The sequence below is a fragment of the Nyctibius grandis genome, chromosome 10 (genome assembly GCF_013368605.1).
Source record: "Nyctibius grandis isolate bNycGra1 chromosome 10, bNycGra1.pri, whole genome shotgun sequence".
NCBI lineage: Eukaryota > Metazoa > Chordata > Aves > Nyctibiiformes > Nyctibiidae > Nyctibius > Nyctibius grandis.
In genome coordinates, this window is record NC_090667.1 from 22,609,975 (window position 1) to 22,630,959 (window position 20,985).

The 20,985-nt window shown below is 38.8% G+C and overlaps 1 protein-coding gene across 2 annotated transcripts in view; it reads right to left on the reverse strand.

Annotated features, from left to right (window-relative positions):
• Positions 1-20,985, reverse strand: part of EEFSEC (eukaryotic elongation factor, selenocysteine-tRNA specific) — a 128,353-nt gene that overhangs the window by 44,438 nt on the left and 62,930 nt on the right. For both annotated transcript variants that reach the window (XM_068409013.1, XM_068409014.1), the window contains exon 5: positions 11,203-11,841. In XM_068409013.1, the coding sequence (XP_068265114.1) occupies positions 11,203-11,841 (639 nt within the window). The remainder of the gene's footprint in view (positions 1-11,202; positions 11,842-20,985) is intronic.

Here is a 20,985-nt window from a genome sequence, read left to right on the forward strand (position 1 = left end):
CTAGCAATGAGGGCAGACTAATTTTATTAACTTCAGGGAAACTTCAAAAAGCTTTAGGGCTTTAATGCCAGACAGAGACGACCCCAAAAGTCAGTTTAAGTGCTGCATAAACAAAGGATTAGGGCAAGAAAAAGCTGAAGGCTCCTTGCATTTCGTGTTTATATTGTCATATGACCTAGTGGGAGTGGGAGAGGGCTGCCTCTCCGACTTTAATCCCCCATGGTGTACAGTGGCGTTTCAGTTCACTGACCTACATTACGATAATATTTTTTTAAATTTATGGGCAGAGGTGCAGCATCAAACTCACTTAAGGACTTTAAAAAAAGAAACGGGGCGGAGGGGGAGGAATACGCAGAAGAGAAAAACTTTCTGGCCGGTATAGTCTCCCCCTCTCACTTAGGTTAGATCAGCAGCTTAGAAAGGGATTTCAAGTTCAAAGGGAACGTCTCTGTTACTCTTGTTTTACGGCTTAGACCAGAGGACACAATAGCAGTGAGTTTATGAAATATCCCTTCCCACTTGGCTTTTGTGTTTGCAGGAGAAAAGTAAACAGCACCTTATAACCATGGGTGAAGTATGTGCATCTCTGGCACACAACGCTTTTGCTAATACCAACAAGTTCACAGAAAAAACTAACCACCTCACACTTCCCATCTAAGCAGTACTTATGGTACCATACATTGTTTGCAAAACCACAGTTAACGCTACGTGTGTTGCCATTCAATGCAAGCCATAGCAGAATTCCAAGGAAAAATAACTCTACAGTTTCCCTTTGAGCAGGGATAGCAAGCTGTACTGGCCAGCCTGTTAAACCACTCATTTTTAAGATAACTTAGAAATTACTGTCATCTGAACGCCCTTCTCAAACAATCCATCAAACAGATTTTGAGAGCAAATAACTCCATGTCTTAATAGATCTGTAGAAAAAAAAAATAAGGGGATCAGAACAGAAACACACAGGAGGGAACAAAGTGGTGCCAGAATGAGACTGGAAACAAGAAAAGGTTTGAGACAGAGAAAGTAAAAGCACTGAATATTAAATACTAGAAAGACACACAGAGAGAGAAAGAATAACCTTTTCTGATTTAATCTAAAATTATATGGTTTTAAATAGAAATAAAACAATTTTTTAAAAAGGATAAAAATAGATCTGAGGATTATTCTCAACAAACTGAAAAACGGCCCATTGAAACCAAAGCAGAAAACACAGGAGGGGAAAAAGAACAAAAATGCAGCTATGACTAACACTGAAAATACAAAGTATTTTTATTACTTTTTTGTACTTTTTCTAAAGTACACTTGAGACATCTTCATCACGATCAGTGGCAGCTCATTTATTTCTAGAAAACTGCTTCCAGCACTTTCCATTTCTGTGTCAGAAATGGGAATATTTTGGAGGCTGCTAATTCCTGTTCTTTTTTAAAAAGCAGCTACACACATTGAAAAAATGACAGTACATGAGGCCGCAAAAGGGCGAAGGTGAAAGGAACTGAGAGGATTTCACTGACGATTGGGTTTGCAGCTTTTTTGATACTCCAAAGACTGTTCTAGCTTTTAGTTTGTTACTGAAAAGTAGGTGAACGACTTGGTACAAAGAAAGAACAACTTGGTCAGCCGCATCATTTCCTCAAGAGCTTACATCAACGTAAAAGTATTAAAGGCTTTTCTTTCTGCAATTCCCTTCAGCACTAGAAGTTTTGGGTTGTGTGCTGGGCTCTGGAGACCTTCTCACCATCCTCCAAGCAAACAAACTAAACTTCTGCCTTTGAAAACACCCATCCAGAAGGAAGGAACAGAGATGAAAAGTTCATCTCCTTCAGTATTTCATGTCTCATTACTGTTGTTTTAATAGAGCAAGAAGCCATCACACAGACATCTCCGCATATCCACTAACGTCGTTTTTCAGATGTTTGTCCCATCTCTCCCCAGCCTATGTTGCCTGTATCCAAGAAACACCTCCTTTCTCTGCCCTTCTCTTCCTCAGTAAAGGCATGACTGCATTTGAGAGTTTCTAACAAGCAGCCATAAACGCCGTTCCCTTTGCTGAGCATTTTGCCATCACAAGAGTGGAAAAGGAACCTTTAGTATTGACTCAGGACAATGAGTAAGAACAGTGTAATCAGACCAGTTTAGATTTTAAAAGGTCTATACATGCCAATCAGTGTTCTCCAGGCACGCACAGGGTACTGAGCACTAGCTCCATTATACACCTTTATAGTGCAAGTTTCCTTCACCTCTGTTTGAAGTCTAGAAGGGCTGAATCCCAAAAAAAACACAGACACTGAATTCGTGACACAGCCTAGTTAAGGACACATTCATTTTACTAAGTGAGAAGAAAATGGCTGATGTCATGATTTTATTAATCTTTACACATATCTACTGTGTACCTTTTGTAAGAAAAGCACATCAACAGAGAGAGAAAAGAGAAGGCTACAGACTGTTACTACACACTATTACTGCTCAGGACCTCCATCTCCAGACCAGCCAGCCCTGTCTTGAAATGCTATAAAGATTAAAACCCCTGTAATGCTTACTGTCCAAGCACAAACCAAGAAAGAGGTTGTTCTGTAGAGCAGAAGATCCATAGATGCAGAAGTCTTGGCCTGGCCTTATAGGAAGGACACAGAGAAGATTGCCAAGCTGGAGAGGGCTCCTCCCAGGCTGCGGTTCTGAGCAGCCAGAAGGACTCTGGTGGTATATCCATGACTTAAAAGACTTTAAAAATAGTTGAAGAAAGTGCCTGAGTGTTTTGAACTGTGGCATTCTCAGGTTCTGAGATCTTAAACCTCCCAAAGGAAACATCAGTGAGACCCGACAAGTTTCATCTGGAACAGTGCACAGATCTGGCACACAGCAGTAGGTCAAGTCTAGTGACAGTAAGTTAATTTGTTTCTAAAGGAAACTGCCCACAAATAGCTTGGGGAAGGCAGAGAGGAACAAAGAGCAGAGGCTTACAAAATCCTTACTGGAAATTAAGCAGGCAGAGAGGACAGGCCTGCAAAGAGCTGCCCGAAGCAACTGATGCTGAGGGAGAGGAGAGAGATGACTCTTGACACAGACTTGCATCCCCTTCGGAAGGCAACACATGGACATACAAACACCCCAAGTCTGTCCCCTCCCCTAATGATCTCTAACTCCAGCATGTGGATCCTCTGCCCAGAGCCCAACAGCCTGTCATCTCCCTTGGATAACAGTTTCCCTCTGCCATTTGGGTAACAAGCTTTGAGGTGTCAAGCCACAGAAGTTTCTGCTACACAGCTGAATATTTGTAACTCAAATCCTAGTGAAAGCGTACAGCAGAGGGATGGTTATAGTTCAATAATACGTAGGTTTAGTTTTACTTTACCTTTTTACTTTACAAATGCCTAGGAAATTACATTTATATAAAACCTAAGTTATTTAAGTTGCAGAATTGTGCACTTAAGTAGTTAAAAAATGCCAGATGTCCATACAACCTTATTCCTGTCCCTCTTTGATATGCCCCATGATATAGACTTTACACGACCACATCCAAAAAAATTTCACAGGAACCCTGCCTTATTAAGTGCACAGGGGAACAGAATTAATGTTGCATAGGCAACTGTAAATCTGGTATTTCCTAACTTTCAAGTGCTTGATTTTGCAAGCTAAGTAACATTCTTAATTTATTTTTGTCTCCAATAAATAAAATGGTGTATTGGTTGCCTTGCTGACAAACTGATTCCCCCACAGGTGACTCTTACACAACCTCAGAAAAATCAAGACCAGCTGTCCATACACTTGTAAGACCCAAAAGCATGTCTGCATTTTAAATTTAATAATATAAATAATAACCATAGGTGTTACTCAAACCTTGCAAAATTCTACTACCCCGTCATGTGGAGCAAGCCATTCTTTTCCTGGTGAGGGAACAAAATACCAATCTTTTCATATGAGTAAGCAAGCAGATTCTGTGACTTAGCTGGTACACTTTTACGACAAATTTATTCTGCTGTGTTAATCTATATGTTGTGTCAGTCAGTAAACATTGCCACTCTTTTCTCAGTACTGTTTAACAGAAATGGTATTTCTGTTTAACGAGCATACAGTCCTCCCTTCCCCCTTTCTCCACTAAGCTTCTCAAAAGCTTTTACTCAAAAACTAAACAAGAGCCAATAAATAAATGCATCTTTTATATTCCTATTTTACAGTGCATTTTAACTAGTGAATGTGCCGTGCACTTTTATTCACCTGATTGCCTTCATCTCTGTATTATTACTGTATTTAGCATACCATCATCAGCCAAGCAGAACCAAACAAACTCATGTTCAGACTTCAAAGCAGGAAAAATATTAATTGTGGCGTCTGCGTGTTTACAGTAGATGGAGTGACATCCACCACTTTTCCCAGCTAGAGTCACAGAAGGTTCTGCAGACAGCCCAGGTCACTGCCTCTGCCTGCAGGCAGCACTCAATCAGTTTTCACTCTACAGATTGGTCTTGTTACTCACTTTGTGCCAGTATTAGTCTGCACACCGTATCAGTCACACAGACAGCGTCACTGCCTGGCTGATGCAGCGTTTTACTTGCTATCCTGCTGAACTACAGTGCCACTGTAAGAAAATACCAGATGAAACATTAGCCCTAGTAAGCCAATGAAACATCCTTTCTCTAGAAATAAGTTAGATGGAAGAATCTAACTATCTAAGCAAGTAAAATTTACTTCTCTTCATTCCTAGCGGCACTGCAACCATGCAACAGAAAATTCAAGGAACAGTACTTCTGTAGCAAATGTTTCAAATACAGTGCATGGGCACAACTCTGTGAAACGAATTTGGTATTACTGACAAAGTATCTGGAAAGGATTCAGCGAAAAAAGTACCCATGTTGCTCACGCACGATCCTCTGCTCAGGAATCTTTCCAGACAGGGATACTCTGGCACTCCCACACTAACTTACCGCCTCCCCAAGCAAAGACAACCTCCCCAGAGGTCTGGTCTCATCCCCTAAGTGAACCACATTGGATGTTCCTATTCATTCATGGGCAAGTTCATTTTTCCTCCTTTGGCAGTTTGGTTAAGTGTGTAGCTGAGCAACTATAAACTTGACACGCGTTCTGTAAACTAAATGTTGGTGTTTTCACTCATAAAAAAACATAAGGAATTAAAAGACAAAATATGGCTGATAATTGTTAAAAAAATGCCATTTTCCAGCTGCTGCTTTTCAAAATATCTAGCTCCCTAAAGGATAGTCTGGGTCATTGCTGGTCATCAACAAATTTAAATACTATTTTCTCAAACTTCCTGAAGTTGCTTACTAGTACTCATCTCCACAATATCTCATCCTTCTTCTGAAACACCAGAAAGATCTATTAAGCGATGGTGACAAAGACCTTCCGTCTGACCACTCAGGTAATCCACTTGCTCTGACACAGCTCTTGTTATCCTACTGTAAGGACAAAAAAAACCCAACATTTTTAAAAGATGCTGAAAGATAAGCTTTTTCTCTTCCATCCAAGCTTCAGAAGAGAGGCTCTGATAAAAATCTTGATAACTTACCCTGCTTTCACATCTTGTTCCTGCAACAATACTTTTCTCCTTGGGGACACTTAGATCGCACCAATATTCAAACAATTAGTAACATGTTGTTATTAAGCCATAAGTGATTCTTCCATCCTCCAGAAACTAAGCATGCCAGCTACATGATGGCCTCAATCCCCATGAGAACGAGTTCAATAAGAAAACTCACTATCCAGCAACACACAAAACTTGGGAACAGAGTGGCTATGAATAAAACTAGGACATCCCAATGGCTGTGACACATGAAAGGAAACTGCTGAAGAAACAAGTGCAACGTGATTACCATCAAATAAGCAAAGCTTAAGAGCAAGGCAAATAATGAGAAAAATACATTTTAAAACTTTGAAATACAGAGAGTTAATAAAGCATCTTTAGGAAGGACAAGCCCATTCTCATAGGAAAACATTCTGCTGTGCTTAAAATGGGAAACAATCGCAGCTGAGATGCATGTGTTTTTCACTACACAAGCTTGAAAGTGCAGAAAGTGCAGCTTGTGCTATGCAAGCAAGGCAGAGAGTTTTCCTTCTCCTTTTGTTTCTGCCATAGAGCTACTAATTTATGAGCATCCTCAACAATAGGACCCTGTGGCAGCCATCCTAAGATAAATCCCACTTGTGCAAACACTTTCAAAACAGGCAGAATATCTGAGTCACGCAGGAAAGCACAATGCACTTCTACAGTTCACCTTTCAGTTGAAACTCACTGCACTCAACCTGTATGTCCACAGAAGCCAAAGAGCAAATAATGTGACAAACATAAAGGATTTATCCTAGGAACTGAGTAATTGCTTCATGAGTCACACTGAAATTAACCTGCAATGCTGCACAGAGCATTTCAGAGCAATTCAGAGCAGAGGATATTTCAGAGATGGTGTTAGGATTAATACAAGTTTCTCTGGCCACAGAACTGCAAAGAGCTGGCTGGTGAGCAGCCTGTCTCCAGAGCACAAGACCAAAGACAAGAGTTGCTGTTGATCTTCACGATTTGCTTGTCTCTGACTCCAGGGGCTGCTGACCTGCTACGGTTTAGCAAGCCCATGTTCACAGCCACCACCGTACGCCAATTCAGAGGGATAAACTTTCTTCACAGCATCTCATTTGCCCTTTTTTCACCAAGATTCCCCCATCACGCTCCTTACAGTGACACTGGTGTTCACAATAGCACTCTCTGCCCTGCTTTTACCTTTTTATCAGTACAAGCCACTTGTTGCCAGCCTAGCTCTTTTTCCTATCAAGAGTACATTTGTCAGGCAGCCAACGTTTTGAAAAAATAAAGTGTCCAGAAGGCAACAGTCTCTGCCTCCACATAACCACGCCAGAAAGATGCTCGACAGAAACTTCCTTCCACTGAACTTCTCCCCCTCTCAAGCCCTCTTTGCAAGAGAAAACTGGACTAATATTTCACATCATTTTAAAATCAAGTTAAGCAAATACAAACTTTTGCTAGTGCCCTCTTAGTTCTGAGGAAATGGCAAATTTTGATTCTCCTTAAAAATTAACCCCTAAAGACTTACTCTAACCCCAAAACAAATCTGGTTTAAAGCAAAACAGAAGCATCCACACGCTCTACAATTCAAAAACATCAGACAAAATCCTAACTCCAGTTTGAATTGTCCAACTTTTTCGTAACCAAGATGCAATCCCAGCATAAGTGCAGACCCCAAAATGCCCCATACTGGTTAGAAGCAGGTTCCCTGCACTGGGCAGCATCTCAGACAACACTAAGTTAACCAAAAGGGTCGATGATAAATGCTTAAGCCAAATTTCTCAGACACTACAATAATACATACCTAAAAAAAAAAAAAAAAACCCACACAGAGGATAAATAAGCAAGGATGTGAAACAAGTGGCTCAAGGATATGCTGCAGACACGTAAATTCAAAGATCCTGGTGAAGAACAGTAGTAAGGCTTTGATTCTTTCTCTCCCAGTGCTCCACTCAAGTCTTAGCATTTAAGAGGCAAAATACCAAAAGGAAACAGTGAGCAGTACAAAAGAAGTGCAAGGGTACCTGAATTTTTGTAGAACATTTACCACCACTCGAGCAGGTGAGAAAAACTAAGAAACTTAGGTGTGACTTTTCACTAAAATGTACTAATTCAAGACCATTTTCCAGTTTAACTATGATTTTTTACTTTTTTCAAATATGGTGTTTACTCAGTTTATAGATTTGGTTTCTATGTGAAACAGCAAAAATGTCACATTTGCTCTTAAAGACCCAAAAAATCCTTCAGAATAAATATTTTTATTAAAAAAAATAAACCTTAAAATCCAGGGTGGTGCCATGCACAAGGGGCACAAAAGAAAAGTACTGTGATGTTAAAACTTAATGAATTTACCATTCTTACTATTCTGTCAACGCTCTGAAGTTAATCAGAATAGGAACAAAAAGCCAAACAGTAAATGCCTGATTTCTCCTGGGTAAACTGGCAGCTAAACTGCAGGGAATTTATGTTTTAATCCTAGCAGCAAGTGAAGGGTTTGGGAGAGCCCACATCAGATTAGTTGCAGCATTTTACAGATGGGCACTACTGAATTCCACTACAGCCTGGTTCTGAGAGTGTGTTTCCACCCCGTGCTGAACCCAGAAAGGCGGATGTTCCATGCCCCTGCCTCCCTCTCTCCCAGCCTTTCAGGAAACTATGAAGCTAATTTTCCCCAGCAGTATTCTCTGGAGGAAAAGTTCACTTCTCATGAAGGTAACATGTATTTTTTAATTATTATTATTTTTTATGCCTCCCCAGGGAAGGTGAGGAGGGGGAGCTTCCTTGCTCAACAGAGAAAGAAATTTTCCTGTATCACTGCCAAGAATAGACACCCTAAATTCAGCGATCCTAATCTCCAGCCATCCATCAGCAGCAGGGTGGGACCAGCTGATTCAGATTTTCTATTAGCTAGCGACTTTGTGTACTAAAATAAGTCACTGTACCACCCAGTTGTTCCTGCTGCTCTCTGCTCTGCAAAAGCACAGACTCAATAGTAGCTACCTCAGCTCACGCTGCAAGTACTTCCCCCAGCAGGTCCTTTAAAACTGGCACAATCCTCTTCCCACCAACTCTCCCAAGTCCCCACGTGCTCCTGTGACTTTACATCGTGAGCTTTTCTTCCGACATTTGCTCGACTATCCTTGCGGCACGCATCAGGGAAAACACCAACTCTGAGCATCTCCAGTACCGCAGGAGGCAGCATCCAAGGACAACCCCAACGTGCAGACAGACTATTCAATGGCAACTGTTCATTGACAGGGCTAATTAGTATTTATACAGACAGTGATCAAGGCCCACATATAGGGCACAGTGCGTGACAGATGAAGACAGGATAAAATAATAAAACCGCCAGGTGTATATTTTTAAAAGGCATGGGAAGATATCAAAGCAGTTCACTAATACATCAGCCTAATAAACGAATCTGTTGGTCAAATGTTCAATAACTCATTCATTGGTAATCTTCTGGACCAGAAAATAAAATATGCATAATTTGATTAACATTATTCCATTATTTACACAGTAAAATCAATAGCAGAATAAGTAAACTGCCAAAGGATTTGAAAATAACACTAAATAAAAACAATTAAAAATGCACGACCAAGCAACTCTTAACTCAGCCAAACAACTCACACAGCTGGTACTCTGCAAGCTTTCAACTCCCACAGACTACTACGATGCATTGGGAGCAAAAATAAAGAGAGAATCTGAGACCAGTTCAGTTCAGTTAAACAAAACACAAGCAGCATGTGTCTCCATGGGGCACACAAACTTCTGTTCTCATTCATATTCCTACAGCCACAGAGAAACAGGAGTTGGTAAGCCAGGTCTCTCTGGATTTTAGCAGCATGGGCCATACACAAGCAAGTAAATTTTTAGCAAAGATAAAGGCAAATGTTTCATGAGTTCAGACAGCTCTAGAGCATCCCAAGAATTGGCATCCAGACACACACATTTGGTCTAAGCTTCTCTGCAGAGGACAGAACACTTTGGACACATTGTTCTAGGTTCAACATCACCATCAAAGAGAAAGGTAGCCAGCCATTTCAAACCAAGGAAATACACCTGCCACCAACATTTTGAAGAGTGACTGCTATTTTGGGTGTCCCGTATAACCCATATTAATAGAGACAAATTTTTCAGAAAGCTACAGATATCTTCCTCCTAACTACCTTCCTCCCTAGTGACAAAATTGGCATCCAAACAACCAACACAACATCACAGTCTGTGGTTCCTTTGAAAAGAACAGCCTCCAAAGTCAGTAGTGAAAATTCAAAGGAGAAGCTCTTTTTTCTTTTAAAAGCTAAAACAGTAACATAGAAACCTCACAGAAAAGGGGGAAATAGAACTTGCCCATTTGATCAATGAACGTAGTGAGGCATTTAGAAAAGAACCTCACTAGTTCAAAATCATGCCCTGACAGGGATCTTGGTTTATTTTTTACTATTAAATTAGTAAAGCAAGCAAACAAAAAAGTATTAAAGAAGTCTGCATTATAAATCGTAAACACGGTAAGGTACGCTAAGTGTTTAATCTCTTACAGTAAAGTAAGGCGAGATATTATGCAGTAATCAACACAGCTTTATAGAATTTTGGAAAGAACACTAAACGTTTTCTTCAAACAGTCAGGTTTTGGATTAGGAAAATAAAAATTAACAGCTCTTTACCCAAAAGCTAATAAAATACCCACCACACTAATACATCAAGTAAACATTTGCTAAAGTTTACATCAACTCTGCTCATTTAGGGGTAAGCAATTAAGTTATCTATATATTGCACATCTCCACCTAACCTATTCATCATGAAAAATTCCACTATGGGATGTATAACAAATGGTTTTCCACTGATTACTGAAAGGTAACCACCAGCAAGATCAAACTTATGACAGCAATGTAATAATACCAGACCACTTTAGAAAGTGTATCCGTCTGTACTGAAAGGACAGTAGAAATTCCTAATTAAGTTTTACTCTAGATGCTAACTTCTCCAGAAAGCACTTCTATTTTCTGCCACAATGAGGTGAGTCAAATATATACACTACAGCAGATTAACACCTGTGCAACACAAACAACAAGCATTAATGAAGGGTCCAAGTTCTCCATGTCACAAGCTTGATCCCAACTTTAGCATGCTATAGCTCTATAAGGCATCTTGTAGGAGATTCTTTTTGTCTACTAAAATAAATGTTAATAATTGAGGTTCTTATTTAATAAAATGTGAAAATCCATAAAAATTAATAGCATTGTGTTATTTAATCTAATGCTACTTTCTATTTGTTTTACATTGTCTTTACATTTTCAATGTACTGCAGAATAACTGTGTAAAATATGTCAATGGAAAGCTGGAAGTTTTGTCAACTGGAAGAGAACAAACGAGCTACTTATGAAGGTACACAAACAAAGTAAACTTGCAAGAAGAACAGAGTGGTCAGACATCAAAAGGATCAATGAAAAACCAGCATCAAATTACTCAACACTGCACTGAACACACTAGTCACTTTTAAGCAGTGATTTCTGACTGTTTGCAAGCAGACAAGATGTAATACACTAGATATACAAACACAAGAAAAATGTGTATAAAGACTCTGGAACAGAACAGTGAAAATTCTGTAGCCCACCAATACACATAGTTACACAGAACAAATATTTCCTCTTCCCATGTATAGCATTAAAAAGACAGCTTACCCTTTCCACTTGTCCTTCTTTATGCTTCAGTTTGTACACTTTCAGCTTTGGAAGGAAAGTCTCCGTGTAGTTTTTGTCTTCCATGCCTTGGAGCAGTACCCCATGGAATGCCAACCTGCAGGTATTTGCGTGAATATCTGTATCCAGCTTGGAGCCAATCACAAGGCACAGTTTAGGACAAGTGACTGGTTTTTCAAACTCTAGCAAAGCCCACTGTTGTCTTGGGATCGGGACTTCTGCCTGGCCATTTTTTTTGTTGTCCTCTGAAGAATTTGAGTCCTTGGACAAATATTCCTCTTGATAAAGATAATCTTTTTCAAAATCAAAAACATTTTCTTGAATTTCTTCATTGAAGTCAGCAGGAGCTGGACTGAAAAACATCACTCTTCCCATGACTGTTTCATGACCAACTGTGATATGGAACTTGGCCTTGGTCTGAAGAGCTCCTCGAAAATACTGGATTTTCTTCAGGGAAATTATTGCAGCATGGATGGTGTGAAGTGACTCTGGGGTGCAAATTAGGCCTCGTTCTAGCAGTTTAGGATCGAACTGGGTTACACATATACCTACTCTGTCACCCTGCATAGCGTAAGTCACAGGAGTATGGAACATCTGCATGGACTTCACTTTCTTTGTCACCTATTGATGAAAAAGTAAGAAAAAAATGAAGCAATTAATTGCACATGACTATATCAGAAGCACAAAGCCACATATCACACCCTGCTCTCTGAAGATTCCTGACTTTCTAGAAGAGTCCACAATTCAAAAAGTAGAAAGTGAACAGACTGAAAACATACCCCATCATTTAGAACTACCACAGGTTTGAGCCTCTTAGCTTATTCTGCTTCTGATCGTGAGACTGTAAGATTATCATGGCCACAATTATGTTATTTGCATTATCTGTGCTGCAATACCTACATACTACCTGCAAATCAACATATATACCCACACCACTGAATAGCTTACTTAATGTACTCCCCCTAAGCACCTGCCCCATCAAAACTGTAGCATTACAATACCCATCCATGCACCTAATGTGACTATTTTCCCACTCCTACGAAAATAGCTTCATGCACTTCTTTCACTTGGTTGAATTCAACTGTAAAATGTTTAGAACAAAAAACCTTTCCTTACAAAGTATTTGTACAACACCAAGCACAATGAAATCTTGTGAACTATCACTGCAAAATAATTAGTCATATAAATATCTACTGTCCCCTAGCCCATGACATTCCATATATTTAAGAAAAAGTCCTCCAAGCTTTCTTGGAAAGATTTGAATGTTCATAACTACATGGCTAGCATCACTGTCACTAAAATGTGGGGTTCTACCTGTTAGAATTATTGTAGGAAAAGTGCAGCACTGGCCACCACTTATACTTAGAATTTATTTAGCTCTTCCCAGATACTATGAAAGTTTTACTTTAATGAGCTTACTATTGTATTAATTATTTCAAGGAGTTCTCAAGGAGAAGAGAAGAATGAAATAAGCTTTTAAAGATCAGGCTAGGCTCAGCTTGATCAGATTAAACCAGTTAGTTTAACAAGGCTTCTTTTCAGCTTTTCTTTCAGCTCTGCAAACCATCCATTAATAAAATTCCCCTCCCTGGTTTGTGTGTTACCAAATGTTTTTTCTGATACATTTATGTTGCCACCTGTTGTATTCATACTAATGCTGGATACTTGGATACATAACCACTCTGCTTGAAGTCCCTACATAAGACACCAAGCTTTTAGTACAGAAATTAAATGTTTTTTTAATTGCTCAAAATATATCTCCTAAAGAAATACTAAGTCCTTGGACAAGAGTCCTTAGTACAGAAAGTTATACACAACATATTTTTGAAGGGCTGAAACCTCAAAATTCAGATCCAAAACTGAACTCTCCATGGGAATGCTCCATTCCAGAGATCATTTCTTTCTTGTGTCTTTATCAATATACTATCGGTTATACTGTGAATGCGTAAACAACAACACTGCTAGACTACATCTCAACTCTCAGTATAATTTCTCCTTCTCTCTCCCTTTTCTTCGTATTAATTCTACAGCTATCAAAAGGGTTCATGCCAAATGCTACTGTGCAATTCTCAGCATTCAAGCCATTCGTATCTGTCTTACTCAGCTGGAACTGTTCTCACATCAATCTCTGACCACTGCATGTCTTGCAATACTAAGAGAAGACTGTAGAAAAAAGGAAAGAAAGACTCAGAGGGGAACAAATTCCAGAAACTTAGATCAAAATAGAGGAGCTGATGAAAAATCTATTGGCTGAACTAAAACCTTCAGTAACTGGAATATAAAGAGCTCTCCAAATAAGTCAGCAAAAAATGGTCACAGGCAATACACAGAAAGCTGATTAAAAAAAAAAAGGGGAAAAAAAATCTAGCAGCTGCACAGCTTCTGGAAACAACAAAAATCCTGTATTCCTTCTTGAAATCGTAATTATACAAATAACAATGGCCATGAGCTTCACTACTTCAAATATTGTTTGGGTTCCCTGAACCTCTGGCTGCTAATCAAAACCAAGAGAAACACCCTTTTCCAGATTAGAAATTATTATTGCAACGATTTTCAAATCAAATGCCACAACAATGCCTGTGGATTCTTGAGGAATCCACAGAATGTTATGAGAAAGGAGATCAAGAGGTGTGTTCATAGAAGAGAAAAATCCCTCACTAAAAAGCCTGGACCAGAATAGTCTGGTATGATCTTAACTAATGTCAGAACTGACTTTAAAAAAAAAAAAAAAAAAAAGCAAAAAAACCCCAACCAAGAACATTCTAAATACTCACTCGGACTTCAGTTTTGAGCATTTTTGTACTCAGATACTCATAATCCCTTTAGCCAAACCTCCTAGACAGTACAACCTATCTAGATGGATGGGACAGAAACAATTTAGCATTTACCTTCCACCTCTCTGTTCACTTACAAGGCTGTACTTCTGAAGGCTGGAAGTACAGTGGCTTGAATCCATCACCTCCTTCTTTCATTCACTCTAACCTACCCCTTCCTCTCCAGTTTCAATCATTGTGATAGTTGCAACACTGATGATTCAAGTAATGTTTAAGGACTTAAAAAAAAAACCAGAATGTTTTCTAAACATATGTGTTTCAACCAAATAAACAAGCACTACAAGACTGAAATCACCATATGAAAAGTACCAGCCCAAACCGCGGGGGGTTTAAAAGGCTTCTGTGATTTCACATGTAATAACACTGGCAGTAAATCTTGCATCTTCTATAACCACGGACAGGGTGAATAAACTAACAAGAACTACGGAATCTCCCATCCCTGTTGCTCCCCCAACACAAAATTGGAACTGAAAGATGCACAAAAGACTATGCAGTTTTCTACCTTAAATGGAGCCACAATACAAAGATATTTTTTATTATTAATATTCCAGTTTATCATATTTTTTAGAAACTACCCACCTAAACAGCTGAGTGAAATTATTACAGAAAATATTTGCCAGTGTCTAAAACAGTCTACATACATTCATTTTTCACAAAACTCAGATAACGTTAAAGAATAAAGATTGTTTAAAAATACCTATTCTTGTGTGCATATACTAAGAATACTTCTTAGCTTTTAATTAGGGATCTATGAAACATTCCTCAAAAGTGCTATGCCTACTCTCTCCCCTTAAATTAACTCAAATGGTTAGGCTTGATGCATGTGACATGCAGCCCGTAAATAACAATCAGAAGGAGAATTAACAAGAACTTTTAAAATACTCACTTCACATGATCAAAATTTATCAGTGAGATTTGCCTTTCTCAACCATGGCATACAGAGCTGGCTTGTATCAGAACACTAGCTGTGTTCTTCCACATTTCTGTGTTAAACTCCATTAAAGAGAGTCACTTTCCATGACAAAAGCTTGCTGTAATTTCTATGTGTAGGAGAAACTTTGCAGTGGAGTATCAAATACAGGAGTATTTTCCAGTGTTACATGAGGCTTTAACAGGATGGCTCCTGTTCGTACATTTGCTGATGGTCCTCACAGTCTTCACGGCAAGTTCAAGGAAAGCCTCAGATCCTCTCTAATTCTCTTTCAGAAGACAGTACCCTAATTAAAAAACCCTGAAAATTTGCAGTATCATGTAAAGCAAAGCTTTTCCCCCAAACCAAAGCAGATTATCTGTGCTGCCCCCAGTTCTCTCACAGTAGGCAAGCTCCCCACCCTGGCTGCCCTCACCCAGAGCATTAAGAATCATCTGATTTCTTTGTAGCTGGGTCTGGCTTTCAGACAGGTCTGCTTGACCTCATACATGTGACAGGAAAGATATTGCATTACTCAACCCACTGAAAAATCAGCATTTCATGCTGACCTATCCAGTACCTCGCAGACAATTTAATCAGCCCATCTACATTTAAGATGACAGTTTTTCCCCTTATATTCATGGTACCTATTCTTGTATCTAAAGTTCCCATACACGTACCAGAGTACAGAAGAAAAGTAAATGGGAAGAACACATCCAAGCCCATTCCTTTTTTTCCTACGTGTTCCAGTACCAGAATCAACTGTAAAAGGAGTTTACAGCACAGTATTTTAACTGACCATAAACTCAGTTCCAAGAGCATAACACATGTAAGAATTAGCATCTGACCAGAACAACGCTGGAGTGCGCTTCGGCGATTGGGGGAGGTGGATTAGATCACACGAGAACTGTGTTGGAATTGCATCTCCTTCAAAAGGTCAGACGTGGAACCAGCAGAGAAGTGAATCAGCGAGTTGATCTGCACCCACTGGATCAAATAACAAGAGCCAGAGTAGCTTTAAATCACCAACTTCCTGTTTTCTGAGCAGACCACGAACATCAGCACAGTATTTCATTCCATTTCACTCTGACCCCAACTGACAGAGGCATTCTTCCATAGTGTAGAATACTCCAAATGCAGGGGTTTTTTCCAAGAGACTGAAATACATCACTAAAATTCATCTTTGTTTTGTCTGGCCTTTAAAATACAAACCTAGAAGCAGTGAAAAGGATGCAACTGGCCCTCAGTATTAGATCTGCTTCTCTTATGCATATCTAGTTTCCCTGTGTAAGGGATCCCCACAAGTTATAGCACAGTTCTAAGCTTTCACATATTTTCTTTAGTTTTACAGCAATACAAGTTTCAAGTAGCGAGTTGGGACTGGATTACTCAATTCACCCACCCACCAACAGAATGATGTTAAATACTTCAGAGCACTTTGTCCTGAGCGATAGAATTTCATAACAGAGACCAGCAAAAGATATTGGTCATAGTACTTATTTTGAGCACCCAGTTTTTGTCCTCAAAATGCTGTCTGTAAAACAACTTCTATCTCATCTTGTCCATGAAAATAGTGCAAGGCCCTTTTTACCAATCTACTAAATAAAGACTTATTTTCCTCTTCTTTTGGGGAATGAGGCATTTAGACACAGAAAGAAAGTGAACAATACTGAGTGCAAGTTTAAAGAGACAGACTCTATTGCATGCAAACAGCGTAGGTAAAAATGGAGACCTTGGATACTATTATAAAACTTGCTACAAACTTCGCTACAAAATTCACTCACGTTTTGTTTTCTAAAAACAGCAGAAGGGAATTGACTGTATCTCATCATATAAATCAAGAGCCATGTGTTGAAATCTTACATCATTTGCAAAGGGATTTGCTTCACTTTTTAAATTTTATTTGTATAATCACATTAATGTTCCTAAAGCATTATGTAAAGGTCTATAAAAAGGGTAAGAAGTTGTTTGTGTGTTCAAATGCAGGTTACAAAAATGCAAAGCAGAAATCAAAAGCACCCAAACAGTTCAGCCCTTGAGATAAACAAATGTGTTCAATATAAGAGAACCCATTATTTGAAGACCAAAGGAAAAGCCCACTAAGATTTTCAAAGCAGTTTAGTACAGACTAATAGAAAACAGGATACAGAAAAAGTCCACTAATGACTTTTTCCCCTGATATGTCAGAGCTTCTTTTCCTTTATTTATCCAACTTCCATTAAGTTATCAACCATATGCCATTGCTCATAGCTTCTTTAGATAAGAAGCTAGCCATCCTGCTGTCTCCCAATGCTGCGAATGCATCTTTCAGATATGAAAGATACAGCAGCCATACTACCCTGTAATACTGATAGAAACTGCAAAGTTAAAATAATTAGTCTTAATAATCTATTAGAGAAAATACTGATTATAAATGCAGTATTTATAAAAGGAGTATTACATATGTATTACAAAGAGACCTTACTTCAAATGCAGAGGCCTCCAACTAGTTTGAAATAAAGATCGCATTTTGGAGCCCAGCTGCTAAGAGCTACATCTTTAAACGTTCATCCAAGAAGGAAGAGAAACTGATAAATGACAAAAGCACTGTTTCAGCCCTGAGGTTTAGAAACTCATGAAGAGCAAGCCTGCTTGAATCAGCACCCAAACAAGTAAAAAAAAAAAAAAAAAAAAAAAAAAATCCTTGAGAGGCATAAACTGACCATATGTTGCAGCAGAATGCCAAATACAAGAAAAAACACCTAAATATCATCCAGTAGCAGTGCCTCCTTATAACTGAAGAGGAGCAGCAAACTAAGGCCCAACTGCACAACAAAATGCATCCTGTATCTGCTGCTTTTGACAGCAAGGATTGCCTTCCTCCCTACTGCTCGACTACAAAGCCAAATAAAGAGTAAGGCATCTCCCTGCTTCCAGTATCACCTCTTGGTGGTCAGAGGATATTGAGCTACACTGTCAAAAAAAATGCAGCCTACTTGTCTGAAAGGCTACCACAATTTTTAGTTTTCAGCCCACCCTTGTCTAGGCACATATACTGAAACTAAGCAATGCTCTAATTCAGACATAAGACTGCTCTTACATGTAAGTAGATCTTTTCATAAATTCTTTTCTAAACATGAAGCACGCCAAATTCTTTGCTTTGTAAGGGATGAGCATTCACAAGCAAAGCTGAGTCCTACAGATGAGTAAGCAACACTGTGTTTAGCGAAGGCAGCAAAACACTCCTGCTTGAAAGTGTCAAAAGGACTCCTAGGCTCTGAAGCATAAGCCAGCAACAACAAGCATTCAGAAATCATGAGTCAAGGCCTCTGCCCTACTCTATCCACATCCTCCATCCAAATAAAAAACACTTTTATTTTAAAAATTAAGATATGGAATATTTTCTTAATTCTCCGAGATGTCTTCCTTTGTAGTTCATGTCATGTCTCAACGAACATTGAGAAACATTAGTTCCAAACCTTCAACCAGGATTCCAGAACAGCATAAAATGGAGATAAAACAGGAGCTGTCAATAGCACATTGTTGAACAGCAATCACACAATGCAAACTTTGCCCACTGCTCAGGCTGTGGAAAGCTATCTCGTCCTAGTCAACATCACAACAGCAGCTAGGACCAACTACAAAGAGTAGAAACCTCAAAGAGTCTGAAAAAAAAAAAAAAAAAATCAAAGTATGCAGGTGTCACCAAGATCATGTGGCTTAGTAACCATTTTCTGAAGGATCTTGAATATTTCTAGAATCTATTATTTGTCCATGGTCTCACTTTGCCTCCAGATGGGAAAGGAATATAGCATCTGGATAAAAAACTTCCACATAGAATGATTCTTTTAACTTAATTTTTTAAAGTGAAGTTTATAAGGGCATTCACCATACGACCACTGTGGTGCTTATGCAATGTCACACACATGCTATCAGATTTTATTTAATATACTCCTCCTCATGATAAAATAACACCATAGCCTGAAGAGCCTACACTGGAATAAAGCAATATAAAATCCCTTTAGTTTATTTCCTTTCACAGCATCTAAAATATAGCTATACACCCAGTAAATAAAGAAGCAGGTCAATGATCTTACTCTCATGCTGCTCTGCTTTAATACTGTAGTTTTAATTTAAATTACATGTATGCTATATTCATGCACACAATCACAAATCAAAAATTAGCAAGTGTTAAGGTTAAGATTTTGCACATTAAGTTAAGTGACCTCCTGTGTTTATGCATCCTCCTATACCCTTTAACTATATAATCTCAATTTTTTTCCAACAGAACCTAATCCATCCCATGCACAGGCTGGACAAAACTCACTGAGTAAGAAAACTATCCTCTATTTATTTTCTTCTCGTGACTGAACTGCCCTGAATTCATTATTTACTGTAAACCATCAAATTCACACTGTATTGCACATATTGTATCTTACTGGAGTATCTATTCAGTAAACTTCAGTAATCTTGCCACCCTTGTGATATAACATGGCATTACGCCTCACTGTAGATAGGAAACTCAGTTGCAAAATTTGTCACAATCCAAATTCTCAAGAAAAACCTAATGTCCAGTTTTTGAAAGCAAAAGGCTGATTTTTCAGAATATTTCTCATTTCATAGCAATTTTCCTTCATAGCAATTCAGAGTAAAGCTTCCAATATCCTCAACCACCTTCAGCCAATTTTCAACTTGCACCAAAACCCCCAAATCCAACCCATACCTTCCCAGCTTCCACGTGAGAATGCTGTGAGAGATGTTACCCAGTTACTAAAGCCATGATTCTTCCTATCTCTACATTTTGCCACGGAAGGCAATCATGCTGGTCACCCATGATTTGCCCTTGCAGTATTTCCCATTAATTACATGTTCCTTAACGTGCTCTTCGGCTTCCACCCCTTGCATCTCCTCCTCTACCTGGGATTCACAAGGGGAACACGAAGAGCACCAAGCCCCCCTGCACCTTTACTATCTCTCTACATTGCCTCTTCTAGATTTGGGTGCATCTATTCACATACTTACTCTAGCAGAGGGAGGACCACATCCCCTTTTAGTCCTCTGGCCAAAAGAGCATTAACCGTTCTACACACTGAACACTTGGGGCTGTAGCTAGGGAAGAGATCCCTACACTCCAAGGATGTGTGGAAGGAAGCAGAAGCCAGACTCCTATTATATATGCTTTCATCTCCAAATGACTAAAATCTCTCATGTTTTTTTTGTAACTAAAAAAGGAATCTTAAGATGTCAAGTATCTTTAAATTAAGTGGTACTGCTTGTGCCATCTATCACTACAGATGACAAAGTATGCATTTTAAAAGTACAATATAATGCCAATGAGTTTAGGCAGCAAGTGTCTAGGCAGAGAATGTCAGACCCGTAGCAAAGCTATGGTAAAGAATAAGCTTAACATTTACATACCAATTAAAATTTCTGCAACTTATCAAAAAATATTTCAATAAAACCTTTTTCAAAGAAAAAAATCCAAAAGGAAGTCAAAACCAATGCAAAATGATAGGTTAAAGAAAGGCTGTCTGGAATTTTCTTCTTCCAACAGAATAAACTGAATTCTTTTTTCCAAATAGATTTAGAATAATAATAATACTTTTATCTGACGACTTCAAAGTCACATGCAAAAGAATATATCACAGTAAACAGAGGGTTGAAGGTTTTACAGAAGAACTTCTACTTGGGTTTTTTCCTTCTTTAAAAGAAATTCGTTTACTACCAGCCTTTGAAAAGCATAAAAGGGAGGAAACTATGGGGTAAAGAAGTAAAACTTTTACGTGTAAGGAACATTTGGAGCTTTGTGAGAAGGCTGGTTTTGGTAGAATATGCGATATGTAGCCCAATGTGAGTAATATTATATCTCAAATAAAAATCAGCCCATGAATATACATAATCCAAAAGGTAATTCTCCCGATCTCTGAAATGTAATGGAGCCACTCTAGATCACTGAGGCATGAATATTTACCGTATTCAGGCTTTACTGCTCTCGATCTGGGTTCAATTTTGCAAATTAAAATGAAGGCTCTGTGGATAGAG